General features: G+C 38.7%; 1 protein-coding gene and 1 long non-coding RNA gene across 2 annotated transcripts; one reads left to right on the top strand and one right to left on the bottom strand.

The window, feature by feature from the left end:
* Positions 1–16,640, top strand: LOC124112647 (pleckstrin homology domain-containing family B member 2-like). Its single transcript, XM_046472779.2, has 6 exons — positions 1–139; positions 7,066–7,120; positions 7,623–7,768; positions 9,755–9,861; positions 11,115–11,344; positions 12,765–16,640. Exons 2-6 carry the CDS (start codon positions 7,075–7,077, stop codon positions 12,905–12,907), a joined length of 672 nt encoding a protein of 223 aa, XP_046328735.1. The 5' UTR covers positions 1–139; positions 7,066–7,074; the 3' UTR covers positions 12,908–16,640.
* LOC124112648 lies at positions 2,868–5,360 on the bottom strand. Its single transcript, XR_006857641.2, has 3 exons — positions 5,095–5,360; positions 3,352–3,408; positions 2,868–3,046 (listed from the first exon to the last, which is right to left on the bottom strand). It is a non-coding gene; the product is annotated as an uncharacterized LOC124112648 (long non-coding RNA).
* Positions 16,641–17,146: the final 506 nt, after the last annotated feature.

Raw genomic sequence — 17,146 nt, 5'->3', positions numbered from 1 at the left:
CGCATAGGGAGCCGGGAACCAGTTTGAGAGAACCGGATGTTATCCCCGCACATGCGCTGTTTGCTAACAGGATATCAAAACAAGGGTCGTCGTTTGACGCATCGCAATTTAAGTTAGAGTGTCATTCCTCCTTGATAAGGTAAAACCATTCATTATCATGTATTCCGACTCCATTCATTAATGAACTTACATTTGTTTTCAGGCGTTGTCAACATTTTCCCAAACATCTAGCGCTTTATTTGGCCAGACTGAACACTTTGACGTTTGACATTTTGTCTATTACAAATTCCTAATCTGAATCTCTTTCTGATATGTTTTTGTTTTAGAAATTAAACATGAGTCATAAGTCATCATCCTGGAAGCTTAGAGAGAGAGTGATGTCATTCAGTCGTAACGAGAGATCGACGCAAGGAGTAGGTCGCTTCATTTAGTCTAATGTCATTAGGCCTAGATTATAGATAACGATTACGAAATGAAGCTGATAATGATATAGCATGTTCAGGTTCAATGTGAGCGATAGATATCGTCATCTGACAGTGAGTGCATGACTGATGTCTGTCACTGCTATTGTGATACATAACACTGGGGCAGGTTTTTGCAAGTTGATACAGTGATCCCTCGATATACCGCTGTCATCGGGGTCCAAGAAACCGACCCATGCGTTCTAGGAAAGAGCGTTGTACAGATATTCATTGCTGAGGTTCACATTACGTAATGATGGTAGTGAATGGAACAGTGGCGCATTTATTTCACACTGGCATGTAGTAGCCTTGATTAGTAATTTACCACAACATATGCATGCGCTGTTAGCAAGTATGTATGGAGGATAAACACGACTCTTCAAGCGCTTCCTACCCAAGACTATTCATTAACCCAAATTGCAGACGATTTATTATTCTCTTCAAATTATGATATCAAGGGTTGTCATCAATGGCTAATCTGAGCTCGAAGTTTTTTACACTCCCACAACAGATAGTGGAATTTTGCAAACATATTAATTGCTTGTATAGCGTCTGTATGCCTGTTGTGTGCGCAGGCTAGAACAGGACCGTTTTTGCAAAAAAAGACTGCTAAAGGTCAAGTATAAACGGCAAATTATATTTATTCTCAAGATAATAACGACTAATTATAGTAGTATTTATGCTTTGGCAACTTTGATTCGGAGCGCTGGACCATGCAACTGTTTCCTGACTGTCTTCTCGTATACAACACATCAATACTAACATAGTTAATTATGATCTGACAGCATGCTGTGATGCATCTCAAATACAGGTTCAGTTTGACATGCAGTAAATCAGAGTAGATGCTAATTTATTTATATTTAACATGTTTTGATCTGATTAAAACCACCTCCCATGTCTAGTGGTAGAGCGCCTGGGCTCCCTGATCCCCGGCCGGGTCATATTAAAAGAGGTTACACAATGGTACTTATTGTTACCTTGCCTGGCATTAAGGATCAGCATACTGTGTCTGAGTGGGGTATTCATGTTAAACTGCAGCTTGTATCTCAGTGGGCTAGCTCTATTAGATCAGTATTAGTCGGTAAAACTACAAGCAGCTACACACACACATGCATGCACATCACTATATAATTGCAATCATCTTGAGCACAACGTTAAACCCTATTTCAACCCCACCCCCCTTTAGATTAAATCTACTTAGCATTTCTGTTTTCTCTGTGGGCTAGGTTCGGTTTTGGCAATCGGTGCAATATTTGCGATTACCCCTGTTGATAGTAGATTAGCTGGGGGGGCAATGCCAACATAGGGGGCTTGAACATGACCAGTGCTATCGCAATCCCAAGGTGCAGGTTATGTATTTTATGTATTGAATCTGGTATTCAATATGGCAACATGAATTTGGAACTTGAATGGGAGTGTAGCACTTTACCTGACTCACTTTTTAGAATATTCTGTTGCGCCACCTGGATAATCGAACTCAAGTTGCCAGTTTAAAGTTTAGCGAGGCTGATGAGATAATCTAACAGTATTTAGCCAACAGTTTCCCTTAGGCACTATCGTGGAATAATTATAGCTCATTTACCAAGTAATCATGACCTGGTTGTTTACCTTTATGAACATTTTCTCCTCGTAACTTGAAACTTGATGGAAAGTATACAGATTTTACACAAATTATATTGGATAAATTCAGTAAAAGAGATAGCTACCCAGCAAACAATTCTACGTTGTCACAACGTAAATCTATAGACTCCCAGATTGGTTGCTACAACGTTGTGCGTAAACCAAAATACAACCAAATCAAGACGTTGTCACAACATCCATTTTTTACGTTGCTACAACGTTTATCCAAAACGTCGCGACAACGTAGGTATCGCATACATATGGCGACACTACAGCCATTGAAGCACGTTGTTGCAATGTCCATGTAGATTAACGCCTGTCTTATTCCTCAATACCTCCCAGGCAGCCTGAAAAGTTTGTACCAATCTAGTTAAGACATCAGGTACCAATCTAGTTAAGACATCAGGTACCAAGCAATACATTCTGCAAACTGAATTCACTTTAACCCTATCCGTGAAACAGCAAGTCAATGAAATGCACTCTCTTTTGGCAGAGTTTGAAATACGGCCAAGATAAAAATCAAAATGTTTTAAATTACATGTACAATTTGGTTATATAATATTTATTTTCCCAAACAGTTTTCAAGGCTATGTGCAAATTGTTCACAAATGTTTCAACACAATTCGAAGATATTTGATTTTCCCACGAATATGCAAATTAAAAACCATCAAACAATAAGCCCTGCACAAATTGAAACATTTATAAATTTTCTTGGCCTTACCCCATACATTCAGCATTGAGAGCAACACTGTGACAAACAGAATAGTCTATGCATCTGTTGTCCTAAGATCCATTTCCCAGCAACGAAATGACAATAGAATTCTGGTTGAGGTGACCTTTTTTTATTTATTAAATGACAAGTCAGAACTTGGGCTGAGTGGCTGAGGAGCCTTTTCAGTCCTCAAATGAAAAGTCACAGGGATGATCTTCAACTGTATCCATAGTCTCTCCTTAAGCCTTGGTACCTGAATAAAAAATGACACAAATATTATAAAATGGCAAGGCAAGGGACATTTCTGACATAACAAAATAATGGTTGCATTCCCAAAAATAATATTTTGATGTCTTTAAACAGTTAAAAACTGCTGAAAGTGCGAAGACAGTAATACCATGATGCTCTTGGATCATACATAGGCAAAAAGGCTTTTAGCACTGAATCATTGGTGTAACTTTATACCCCCGCCCTTTTAGATTGTGGGTATAATTAAATAAGAATCATCTAAATTTTAATTCTTGAAGATGTTTGTATATATTATTGCATCATACATACCTTTCTGTCAGTGATGTACTTTAAACAAATATGCTCCCACAATACTGTTTTCTCCACCTGAAAGAAAAACAGAAACCACAACGTATCACATTTTTAAATAAACCAGCACTGTATAGATAAATCACATTTGCTTAGATTATGATGTAACTGGTGGTAGTATTGGCAAATAGTTTTATCAGTCAATATCAGTCAACTGTAGTTATTCAAAAGCAGTAACTTTACCTTTCTGCTGTACATCACAAACTAGTGATTCAAGTGAATATGTTGGCCAAGTTTCTAAAACCTTATTTGAAAAATATATACATAAATGAAAAATATATATTGCCAAATAAAATAAATAGTTCCCATATTTGAAGCATGAATGTTGAATATGAATTATGAATAGAAGTGTTAACACTTTGGGGTATTTATCCTAATTAAAATTGTGATTATTTTTTTTAATACTAACATTAATATGCCAGGATATTTATATAGAATCTATGTTCTAATATTTACAAAGATAGAAACATGGGAAAATTAACAAAATGCAATAGCTTATACAATACCAGACGAAGTTGAAACAGCTCTGTAAATAATTATTGAAATTTATTTGTTACTACGTTTATTAACATAATAATACAGTTCAATATCGTTAAATATAATTCTGTAGACCTAGTATGGTAGCCTACGTGGCAACATATGGAGATCGAGACCGAACGAATAGGGTTGCTATCAATTGGTGCACATTGGCTACACCTATCTCACCTTAATAATCAACAAACGATGACCAACTCACTGACAATATATGGTGATATTTAACTTTTGACTATCGACTAGCTTATCATCACCAAAATGAAAATACTGCAAACACCCCGTTATAGCGCGCGACGAGAGACTCGTTTTACTTTGCTCGTTTTCATTAGAAGGGAGTCGGACATAGATCTAGTTATCGGAAAATGATGAATTGATTCTTTTTTGGAAATAATAAAAATACACCATGATAAGAGCCTTGCTAAAATAAAATGTATAGACAGCACCAACAACCTGATGGTCCACATTTAGGCTACTTCAGTCAGTGCTAATTAGGCCTTTTTGGAAACAGCAAGTATGTTTCTATCTCTTCCCGAAAATACAATTTTTTCATAACATCATTGAGCGCATTAAGACTAAGGCTATAACTAGTAGCCTACAGAGAGTCGATCTGAAAATACTTCCATTGTTTTGATTCCCTCTCTTCGCTGTATAAGAGAAATCTACCAAACCTTTCCCATGGCCTGAATGAGCCACATTGTTTCACAAAAATCAAAGTCCGAAGATTAGTACAAGTAAACTTTGAATGGTAATGATTTCCGAAATAACACGGAAGAAATGGCGATAACTGTCAGTGGTCAGTAGGCGATGCATAAGTTAGGCCTATTTACAGACCTACACGTTTACGATCGAAACCCGAACATAATATGACGGCCACAAAACGCCGCCAGACTCAATTCTGGTCAAACATATACTGCTTGCCCTTGGTAATTACCCTTGGTATCCATAAAATAATAATATGGAAAAAAAGTCTTGGGCCTCCTTCACCTCTATATACATTATGTTCTGTGTATCAAATATTAATATCAACACTGACGCTCAGTGAAAGTGACCGGCAAACTGCATTCTAAACCCTGCCACCGCTGAATAATACGATACATTTAAATCATTTGACGATCTGCATGTACAGAAACATATCAACAAGCAGAGGCTGCTTCTGAAAAATTAACTTACCTCATCCGAATTCACAGATCATCTGTCCAGTTCCAGTTGCTGCACAATCTCTTGGTTGTAGACTTCTAATATGTCTAGAGTGAGCTTGAACTAAGATGGCTGGTGACAACAAATCTTCCGCGACAATGTGACGTCATTCTGACGTCACTTCACGAGGCAACAGGCTAAACTTTTCAGCAGTCGCTCTCACGCGGCTAAAAATGGGCGCAATTGTTTTTAACTGTAATATTGCTTGTGACAACATTTAGTAGACAGATAACATCGTTATAGATATATATGTTTAAAAAAAATGAAACTAAGAGATGGTAGATCTACAAGTGGTTTCCTAAACATCATTTGCAAAAAGTGTTGTAATGTCCAAAGCACAACGTTATCACAACGTTAATTTGCAACGTTGTTGTTACGTTGTGGAATAACGTTGTCATAGAGATACGCAATTACGTTCTGGAAATTTTAGTATTAAGAGATGAAAATTTAAATGCCGAATATATAGAAAGGTAATGCATTACTGCCTTGGTATTCTGACAAATTCATGTTGATTTTGATAAAGCAGTTCTATTCCTTTATGACTATCGAGAAGCAAACTCTATAGCGATTCACCGACGTTTCAGAAACGTAGCTACAAAACGTTGTGTGATGTCCAATGCACAACGTTTTCACAACGTGAATGTGCAACGTTGTTATAACGTTGTGAAATAACGTTGCACGTTGACTTATAACAACGTTGTGACAACATAATATGACGACGTTACCAATCCACAACATTTCCACAACGTTGTGACAACGTCGTGTGTTAGCTGGGTAACCTATACTTTAGCTCATAACTGACCCTGAGGATCGTAAAGGGGTGCCCTACGCTAAGAAGTATAGAGTGGTGTTTGATCGGCAAGTTGTATCCATCCCTAAAGTCGTCAAAGGCGTTTGATTGGAAAGGGGTCCAAGGGTCAGGGATAGAATTGGGGGCAACCTACCCTACCCGGTCATTTAAGGTGCTGCAATTCGCTGTACAGAGTTGCCTTCTTAGAAAACTATGATCATGTGTTCGAGTCCTGGTTCGCCTCGATTATGTTTCTGGGATTGTCAGCACCCTACCCATGCTCCTGGGTTTCACCAAAGTGGTAAACGTCTGATAATTGCATCACTTCAGGCTTTCACCCACAGTAAGCTGACATGCCATGAGGCAACTGGAATACTGTTCAAAGCGGAGTCGAGCAGAACTGAATCGTTGAAAAATGGTTATGAAATTATATCCTCAATGCCACTAATTCAAGAGGACTACCATGATTGAATTTTTGCTTGTAATCACGCATTTAATTAGATTCAGGCTAGGGGAAAAGTGTGAATCTCGAAGTCGCGTATTCACTCCCGTAATCGGTGAATCGAACCGTATCCATTCATGAATTGAATTCGTTACTCGTTGCGACTAGAATCGAGTATTAATGAATGTGCAATCGTGTGCATTTACATACTCTGTACCTAAAAATATCCATAATAACATATTTTTTACGCATAGATGTTTTCAAAAGACAACACTCTCATGATATTTAATTTGATTGTCGCATTTGATCATATACTACTACTAGTACCTGGATAAGTGCAGTATATAAATGTATAATATATCATAATTTATGTTGTTATTGTTTCACTGAATATAACAAATAATACATCAACTTCTGACTTGTTAATGTTTTCAGAATTAATATTTGTATTTGTTACCCAATATTCGTGATACGAATTGTATTCGCCTAATAGAGTATTTGCTGCAGCCCAAATATATACATATATATCTAAGTCTATTTCCTGTGTACAGGTAAGCCAAAATTTGTTTATGTGTATATACAAGTTAACAAGTTCACGTCGTTATGTTGTATGATATTTTTAAAGAGTTACACACATGGCTGTCATGGTGTCAGAGGCAGACCTGTTGAAACCTCCTGACTTGAAGTTGAAAAAGTTCTTTTCTTTCAACAGAAAGAAGACATGGAAAGTTTCGACATAGCCAAGGCGGGTTGGCTCCACAGACAGAGTAAGCGTTTTTAGTCATAATCGTATGTGCAGCCCATTTATTGAAGCTCCTGGTTTGTGATATTGAGGGAAAATATACCTAATCTGTTAGAAATAATACAGCATGTTTTCTTACAAAATTTTAGATTTTGCAGACAACTTTGTAGCCGTTTAGCCCATTTTTGTCCATTGTAGCCATATTGCTCATGTGCTTAGTTTAGTGTATTGGTTTTAAAAAGCTAAATTTCAGGTACCTCTAAAATTTCTCCTAGAGCCCAGCATTAGAAATTGGCACTAGTCCTGTAGTCCTTACCAAACTGCTCAATATTAAAAGTATCCAAAGGACAAGTAGAAATTGGCCCATTTTAAGGGTTTTGCTATATGTTATCATTATACGGACTAGTGGACAAAAACTGTTAGTTTTTAACCCTGGAGCCAAACACAAGCTGAAAGAAAACAGTGGGCTTCACATACATGTTATGTATAATTAGTGAAGATTTATTGATCATTAATGTCTTTGACAGGTTCGATCCTTCACCGCTGGAAGAGGAACTGGTTTGTCCTGCGTACCAATGGGGATCTGTTGTACTTCGAGAACCCCGATGAGCCCAGGGCAGAAGAGAGAATTGTCGTACGAGCACGAGTACAAAGGATTAAGCCAGGCTTTGAGGTACAGTGGGGGTTGGAAGGGACTCCTACTTGTTTGTCACCCCTTATGGATTGGGGTTAAAGATAGCCCTCAGCAACTTATGCTGGTCTTAAGAGGGGTGTATCTTCCAGCTATATGAAGGTGGCCTGTGAATAACAAAGTCTGGACCAGACAATCCAGTGATTGACATCATGAGCATCGATCCACTCAATTTGGATACGATGTCATACATCAACCAGGCCATCGAGCCTGACCACTCGTTCACGTTAGTTGCCTCTTACAACAAGTATAGGTGCCTTTTGTTGAAAGCATGGGTTGCTGAAAATTAATTCTTATCCGGATCTTCACTAGTAAGGTGACTTGGTGGATCGGTGGTTCAGGCTCGGTGACTTGGTGGATTGGGGATCAGGCTCGGTGTCTTGGTGGATTGTGTGTCTTCATACTCTCAAGTGTGGAACATCTGTTTTCGCTTGATTGTTTACAGGCCACAATTACATAACTGGAAAATACTACGGTTGTTCAATAGCAGGCCAGGTGATATGAAATGGGGTTTAACATCGCGTTTGAGTGAGTGAGTTAGTGAGTATGTTTTTTTCCGCTTTTAGCAAGATTCTCAGGGATTTATTTAGACCTGCCCAGTGGCCGATATTTGGAACAAAACATTTCCTAATTCATGTTACAATGTATTCATATATATGTAACTGATGACTAATTTTATCAGTCTTCCCGCTGGCTTTTGAAACTGCCAGTCCCCCCTAATTTTTGCCAGTCCCAACTTTCAACAAATATAAAGACATATGAAAATTATTTGGTTTTAATTCTTTCAACTTCATGTTCAATGCAAAGATGTCATCTCTGGAGTGACTTAGTTAGATCTATATGTCGTTCACATAAACTTCAGTCACAATTTTCACTTTATTTTTATTATTTCGAGACAAAGTCGCTACAACTGGATGTTTAACCTAGAAATAGACAAGGGGACACCCTGATGGTAACAGACAAGCTGACTTTGTTCGAAAAACGTATTTGCATGAATATCACCGACGTTTTGCTCAACAACAAAGAATTATAATAAGTACTTTATTTGCCAGTCCACGGGGACTGGTGTCACATGAATTACCAGTCCAAGCTTAATTTTACCGGTAAAAAAAGTGTTATAACCGTTAAATGAGACACTGTTTATGGCTTTGTAGAGGTAAACTGTATTCACTTAAAGCAAGACCAATAAGAAGGAACAGGTGTTGATGCTTTGTTTTATATTATTGCATTAAATGCAATCTCAATATCCCTCTGGATTAAAGAAAATAATCACTTTTAGAAAATCCCAATTTTGAACAAAATAATGATTTTTCACAATTTGCCTGCCACAAGCACTTGGTTCATAAAGAGTCCCAGATAAGTCCCTGATAATGAGTCCAAGCCAACCAGTCCTTTTCTTATCCCCTAATGCCGAGCCCCAGGCATGGTAACAACAACTACCATCATTTAAAGTCTGTTGGTTTGGTGCTTCTGGGGATTAAACAACCACCCTTCCATTCTCTGGGCAGATGCTCTATCTGCTAGACTGCTAGACCACAGAGGCAGTCCCCATTTCAGGGACAGTCTAACACTAAAATGTTATCCTCAAAGTAAAAAAAGTTTAATTAATTGTATTTCTTTTCCTATTGATTATATTTTAATTTTTCAGAAATAAATCCTTCAAATCCCGTCCTTTTACATGATGATTAAAGGTGGGCTGTGTTGAACTATGACCCTGAACGCCTACATAAGATTTCCAAGTCTTAAGTTTTAGAGAAAGAAGAAATGAAATCAAGTGAATGTGCTTCATGACGCCAGCCTGGGACCCCCACCCTCAGATTACTGGAGTATTGTTGAGTGATGTGATACAACAAACAAGGGGTTTAATGTCTGGGGCTCCAGATTTGGGTTGGAAACCAGAAACAAACATGCATTGTTTTTTACTTTTGCCACTAGTGTTCTCATTATGATGTTATTTGCTTGTTTCAGTGTAACAGTGTGACTCCCCCAGAGGGAATGTCCAAGGGGTGTCTGTTTGCTCTAGACATGAGGAATGAGGAGCTTAGACTATGTGCTGAGAGCTCAGATGATATGAAGTACGTATCTTGTTTTACCTGCGATCTACAGTGGGCACTGGTGGCCCAGTCAAATATGACACCAAATTCACTATGCAGTCTTGCATCCCTTGGGCACACCATAAACCTATGATTGTGGTTTCGAATCTTGGTTTGCCTCGATTTTGCTCTGGGTTTGTCAGCGCCATATCCATGCTTGTGTGTTTGACTAAAGTGCGAAATGCCTGACACTTGCATCACTTTGGGCTTTCCTCCCACATTAACCTGACACAGCATGATATAACTGGAATACTGTTAAAAGCGGTGTTAAACCCAACTCACTCATTCACTACCATCTTCGTCATCTCCTCGTGTAGTTGTGGTGCTGGGACACTGATTATCAGGGCTGTGTATTGGCAAATAAATTGCATTGCGATAAGGGTGTCTGTATTGTGATATTCTGGAGATAATGTAATTGATAATGATTGTACATGCAGATCAGTGAAGTTCCTGGGAAGAATAGGTCTTCAGAAACCCATGCTTGCCGTAAAAAGCGACTATGCTTATTGTAAGAGGCCACTAACAGGATCGGGTGGTCAGGGCTTGCTGTCTTGGTTGTTGCATGTCATCGTATGCCAATTGTGTGGATCGATGCTCATGATGTCAATCACTGGATTGTCTGGTCTAGACTCGATTATTTACAGACCGCCTTCATATAGCTGGAACATTGCTGAGTGTGGCGTTAAACAACAAACAAACACCTTAGGGTCAGTTTATATCCAGGGAATAAATAGTATACACATAGCGGTGGTAATTAGTATATACACTCATGCCATTTTGCCAGAATGAAATGGAGAATTGATGGCTGCAGGTTGGTACATGTAACTCACAAATCTAACAAACGACCTGTTAAGATCCGGTTTTGTGCCTGCTCTGAAATATATATAATAAAGAAGTTTCTATGCGGTTTGACATGTATATTAATGTATCAATACCCACAGCAGCAGTGACATATAAGACTGTTGACTACATATCCAGGTGAGCTACAGTGCGGTTTACATTTGTTAACTAATTATGAAACTAACTTTGAGAATGTTCAGGTCATACACAGGACAGTTGGGGTAGTGATCTTGTAATGTGAAACATAGACATATAACCGCATGCCTTGGGATTATTATTTATTTTGATTGAGGAAATTTTCAGCAAGATATGTGTAGCTTGACACCCCTAAGCCCCCTCTGCAACCATTGCTCTGTATGTTGACACCCCAAGTTCACACTTCCCTCTCTCTCCAGGGCATGGCAGATAGCTCTGGAGGAAGCCCGTGTGATGGGACAGAGGAGCAGTTCCGTCCCACCCTCCTACCAGACATTGGTTACAAACTCCAGCTATGGATACCCCGGTCAGGTCTTGTACAACGGGGTCCCTGGTCAGACCACACATGTCATGTACAACGGAGCCCTCGGCCAAACAGTCTACCAGCCGGGCACCGTCATCCAGGGACCTAATGGAACAACTACTACAGGTAAGTTAGACACGATATAGACCGTCTACCTGCCCCACATCGTCATCCACGGACCTAATGGAACAACTACTACAGGTAAGTTAGACACGAGATAGACCGTCTACCTGCCCCATCATCGTCATCCACGGACTTAATGGAACAAATACTACAGGTAAGTTAGACACGATATAGACTGTCTACCTGCCCCACATCGTCATCCACGGACCTAATGGAACAACTACTACAGGTAAGTTAGACACGAGATAGACCGTCTACCTGCCCCATCATCGTCATCCACGGACTTAATGGAACAAATACTACAGGTAAGTTAGACACGATATAGACTGTCTACCTGCCCCACATCGTCATCCACGGACCTAATGGAACAACTACTACAGGTAAGTTAGACACGAGATAGACCGTCTACCTGCCCCATCATCGTCATCCACGGACTTAATGGAACAAATACTACAGGTAAGTTAGACACGAGATAGACCGTCTACCTGCCCCATCATCGTCATCCACGGACTTAATGGAACAAATACTACAGGTAAGTTAGACACGAGATAGACCGTCTACCTGCCCCACATCGTCATCTACAGACTTAATGGAACAAATACTACAGGTAAGTTAGACTTGTGACAGACCCTCTATCAGCTGGTGATCGTCATCCACGGACCTAATGTAACAACTTCTACAATTAAGTTAGACTTTTGGCAGACTGTCAAGCTGCCGGGCACCATCATTCACGGACCTAGTGAATTAACTGCTACATGTGAGTTAGACTTGAGATAGACCATCTTCCGGCTGGGGACCGTCATCCACAGACCTAGTGGACCTAATGGAACAACTTCTACAGGTAAGTTAGACTTGAGATAGACCCTCTACCAGCCTTAGACCGTCATCCACGGCCCTAGTGGACCTATGGAACAACAGCTACAGGTAAGTTAGACTTGAGATAGACACTCTACCAGCCTTGGACCGTCATCCACGGCCCTAGTGGACCTATGGAACAACAGCTACAGGTAAGTTAGACTTGAGATAGACCCTCTACCAGCCTTAGACCGTCATCCACGGCCCTAGTGAATTAACTGTTTAGGTGAGTTAGACTTGAGATATACCATCTACCTGCTAGGCAGTGTCATCCATGGACCTAGTGGAACATCTACTACAGGTGAGTTAGAGTTGAGACTGAATGTCCATTTTTGCATTTGTAACCCCCAGACTATATTTGTTTTTGTCTCAGGTGTACCAAGGGTTTTCAACCTCGGTGATTAAAACTTTCTTCTTATGAGACCTTATGTGGTGGTGTCCATAGATCTTCAAGCAGAGAGGTGTGACATCAGAGTAGAGGATCTGATTTTAATGAGATTGTTCCAAAGCAAAATACTTCCCTTTTCTTAACGGACAGTTCTTGAATAAGAAACAACTTACATTTCAGTTGTTAGCAACCCAGGACCAAATGTGGTATATGTTGACGACTACCACCGCCGTCACCGCTACAATGGATCGGACATGGCGATGGGTGTGGTTGCTGGCGCCGCTCTAGGGTCCATGATGTACGGACCGATGTTCTGGTGGTAAAGGTCATGTGTGTCCAGTGTTCGGGTGGGGAAATTGAGTTTCAGCCCGATGTTCTGGAAGTGGACAAAAGGGTAGAAGACTTTCACTGTGTACAAATAAGCATTGTTAATCTGTACTGTACAGTTCCTAGCAAAATATTCTTGATCAATACATTTGCAGATAAATTTATCATGGGTCCTGAGTTATCTCCCTTTGGAGACATACTCCTGGAAAAATGTTAAACACCTCTTTCCATATGTTTTCATATGAAAAACCTGTAATCATTTTCTAAGAGTCATATGGGATATTAATTGTCTAAGTGAAAAGTTCAGGGGAATTAAACCTTAAAATTGTGTACGATGTTTTGTGGCCAAGTCGTCTAAGATGCCACAGTTTCGCTGTGCAGAGTTGTGTCCTTTGGTCACCCCAGAAACCTATGATTGCCTTAGAATCTCGGTTTGCCCTGATTATGATTCTATGTTTGTATGCCCCCACATCCATTCTCGTGGGTTTCTCCAAAGTCTTAAACCTCTAAGACCTGCATCACTTTGGTCTTTCCTCCCACGTCAATCTGACGCACTGTTATATAACTGGAATATTGTTCAAAGCAGCGTTAATCCCAGTTCACTCACTCACTCACTCATAATATGTTCGCTTGAATCAATTTATCAAAAAAACAATACAGCAGTTTATTTTTCCTTTGGTCTTCCTGTCATATGGATATGTATTGTGCAAACCCAGATTTCCTGAAACATAATTTGATAATCTGGGGGGTGACCAGGGATTTGTTTAAAAATCATAATAATCTGTTCAAGAAAATGCTGGAAAAAGTATACTTTTGGCTCCAGATTTGCAACCACAAAAAATGTTTGCCTTGTGGTTCCAAAATCTGTTTCGCTTCTCTTTTCAGAGAAAAAAATAGTAATGTTTGAAACAGTGGCAAAACAAGTACTCTTTCTCTAAGTGTATTATTTCTGTGCTTGTTTGATCATGGATCCACCGACCCTATTTTCTATTTAACACTTGTGTCACCGACATGTCAAACACACAAATCTATTTTGAGATTACACAGTGTTTAAAAAATATTAATCTGTAAAACATGATGTTCAATTTGACATTAATATCTCGCCAAATTGCTGAGTATGCTATTTTGCTGTAGAGAAATTCCTTGCATAATAAATCTAGTCATATCCCATGACCTTGACACAGACTTTGCTGACAATAAGGGAAGTATTCAGCAGATGGAGCTTAAGATGACCTTGACACAGACTTTGCTGACAATAAGGGAAGTATTCAGCAGATGGAGCTTAAGATGATGATTTCATTTGTTTTTGTTCTTTTTTCCCACCAACACATAATATTTTGAGCATCATTCAATGATCCAGTATATTTTTTTATTCACTCGTCCGATTTCTGACATTTGCACACAAAAACTCCAACAAATATAAAAATAACATCTGAGTCCCCGACCCTCCCAAAGCATGAAATGGTTTTCACTTGTCCGTAATTGCTCTGTTGTTTTTTATATTTTATTATTATTTTATGTTTATAATTTGTTCAAACACTGACCCCTTTGTCATGGTGATCAATGGTGATGGTGACATGATCAAATTATTTTCTATTTTTCTGTTTCGCACAGTTTTGCACAATATATATTTTTAAACTTATCCTATCTCACACTGCCATTTCTTCTTTATTCCTTCGATCATATGTGGAAACGTGGTTGAACCTTGTTTCCAGTTTCTAAAATAAAACACTTCCCCAAACACTCCTCGGCATCCCTTGAAGAAGAAATCAGAAATGCGAAGTGTCAGATAGGATAAGTATATTAATATGCAATTTATAATAACATTTTCAATTATGCTTGCAAGTTGTTTCGTTGTCAGTGTTACTCAAACTGAACTGATTATTAGAACTGGATTGACTTCCAACACTCAATATGTGCAATTTTATGATTTCCTCCTATTAAATGCATTTATTAATTCAAGCACCATGTTGTATTATATGAATAATTGACTCAGAATGAAATCAGATCTTAACTCCAATTTGATAACTCACTCCTTCAAGATCTGACACTCCTTCATAACAGGTTATTGGGCCCAATCGTCTAAGTTGCCTCAATTTGCTATGTTGCATCCCTTGGGCACGCCAGAAACCTAGGATTGTTGGTTCGAATCACGGGTCCCCGATTATGTTTCTATGTTTCAGAGCACCATGCCTATGCTCGTTAACGTGGTAAAGGTGGTAAACGTCTGATACGTCACATCCGGCTTTCCTCCCAAATTAAGCTGACACGAAATTATATGAATGAAATATTGTTCACAGAGTCATTAAACCCAGCTCACTCACTCAAAACAGGTCATATCAGCTTAACACTGACTGGACTTTGCCAACCAATTAAAACGAAATATGCGTACACCTTTGACCATTTTAGGTGACCACATTCTAGACAGCCTTCATTGTCAATCTGGGTATTTGAACAATGTTTACACATATCAGTGCACATTGTTTGTTTCAAGAAAAGAAACCACAACAAGAAAACATTATCTCTTTTAAAGAACACAACAGAGTAAAACACCTACAGCATGGTAGGTATTATTCTTTTCCATTCAGAACTGTCTGTTTACATCTGTTTCCGAATGTTTCGCTTGATCATGCCAAAAATGTACATAACCTGACTCAGGAGGGTGTGTCAGACTTTGATACAAAGAGGTACCAAATTGGGGGAAAATAATCTGATTTTATTAATAATGACATCAACACTAACTTAGTCAGTTATTTATGCATAATCTTCACAGCACCATGTTGTCTCATGATCAAAGCTTTTTGATCTTACCATTTACATGAAAGAAATGTCTGTGCCTTTGAAGATAACAACAGTATTCCACTCTTTATTATCATTTTAACAGACATTTTACAATATTCTTTCACAATGATGTAAACCAATGTTGTTTTATATATCATAGCATATACAGTAATTATTGCTTAGTCAGTGTGTAGCATGTCATAATGTTTGTACTGAAGTACAGCTGATGAAAAAGTGAAAAATCTTCAAAAACAATATGCTACTTTAATATTATTCTCCCAGAGAAAGTTCTGGAATAACAGCACATAGCATGGATTTCATGTTTAGCCTTAAAGTGTGCTTCTGGTCATTTCCTGCTTTTGTTTTATCTGTATGTAAATCATACATCTCCGCCTTATTCTGATTGACTAAGAATATAACATCAGACTCATAGGAATAGGGGAAGGTGTCTTAGCCGCCACCCACTCCTAAAACACTTTTTATTTTTAGATATTTTTTTTGAATATTTTGCCTGCCCACTCTCTTTCTGGTTGTGGTTTGAGATGAGAAAAATATGGATGGCCTATTGTAAGTTAAGTGTTTGACTATGCATTTTAATGTACATGTGAAAGAAATTCTTGGGCAAGAAAATACCATTATATTTTGATTGTAATTGAGGTAGCATGCATACCTAATGAATGTTTCACACAATGACATTCCTTCCGTCTAGAGCCTGTACACATCTATTGTTCATTACCCTTATGTTAAATGTTAAGAAATACTATTTCATTTTGAATGTAATCAAGAAGCATGCATACATAATAAATTGTTTGGGGTTTAAAGTGTGATTGTGTTCTCATGTTGGTATAAGTCCATGTAAGCTCATCATTGCAATTATTTCATAAACATATAGATATTCTGTGATTATGAATCGTTGCTGACTGAACGATAATAAAATGTGATGTTAAATGTTTGTGTTGTCGTTTGTTTTAAACCGAAAGGTTTTTGACTGTAGATGGTCCTCTGTGATTTAAAGGGGCCTTCGCATAGCCATATGTTTAAAGCGTTTACTCGTCACACTGAAGACCCGGGTTCGATTCCCGACATGGGTACAATTGATGAAGCTCATTTCTGGTGTCCCCAGCCATGATATTGTGGAATATTGCTAAAAGCGGGGTAAAACCATACTCACTCACTCTGTGCTTTAAAACCTGCAGAGTTGTCTCATGTGACCCAGCAATACACCAATCTTTGCACAGACTTGAATGGAGCTTTGGCATCCAGTTGAAAAGAGGAATGTTCATGCAGAGTTGTCTCATGTGACCCAGCAATACACCGATCTTTGTACAGACTTGAATGGAGCTTTGGCATCCAGTATAAAAGGGGAATGTTCATGCAGAGTTGTCTCATGTGACCCAGCAATACACCGATCTTTGTACAGACTTGAATGGAGCTTTGGCATCCAGTATAAAGGA

Source organism: Haliotis rufescens, unplaced genomic scaffold (assembly GCF_023055435.1).
Source record: "Haliotis rufescens isolate VD_foot unplaced genomic scaffold, xgHalRufe1.0.p SCAF_95, whole genome shotgun sequence".
In the NCBI taxonomy this organism is placed as follows: domain Eukaryota; kingdom Metazoa; phylum Mollusca; class Gastropoda; order Lepetellida; family Haliotidae; genus Haliotis; species Haliotis rufescens.
The sequence above is the reverse complement of the archived record's forward strand: the minus strand, read 5'-3'. Positions and strand labels throughout refer to the sequence as shown.

Excerpts from the sequence above, each read along its gene's own strand:
- LOC124112647 (XM_046472779.2), top strand. The coding sequence starts at position 7,075 with ATGGAAAGTTTCGACATAGCCAAGGCGGGTTGGCTCCACAGACAGA. Across the intron at positions 7,769-9,754 it reads GGATTAAGCCAGGCTTTGAG|TGTAACAGTGTGACTCCCCC; the intron begins GTACAGTGGGGG and ends TGCTTGTTTCAG. Across the intron at positions 11,345-12,764 it reads TAATGGAACAACTACTACAG|TTGTTAGCAACCCAGGACCA; the intron begins GTAAGTTAGACA and ends CTTACATTTCAG.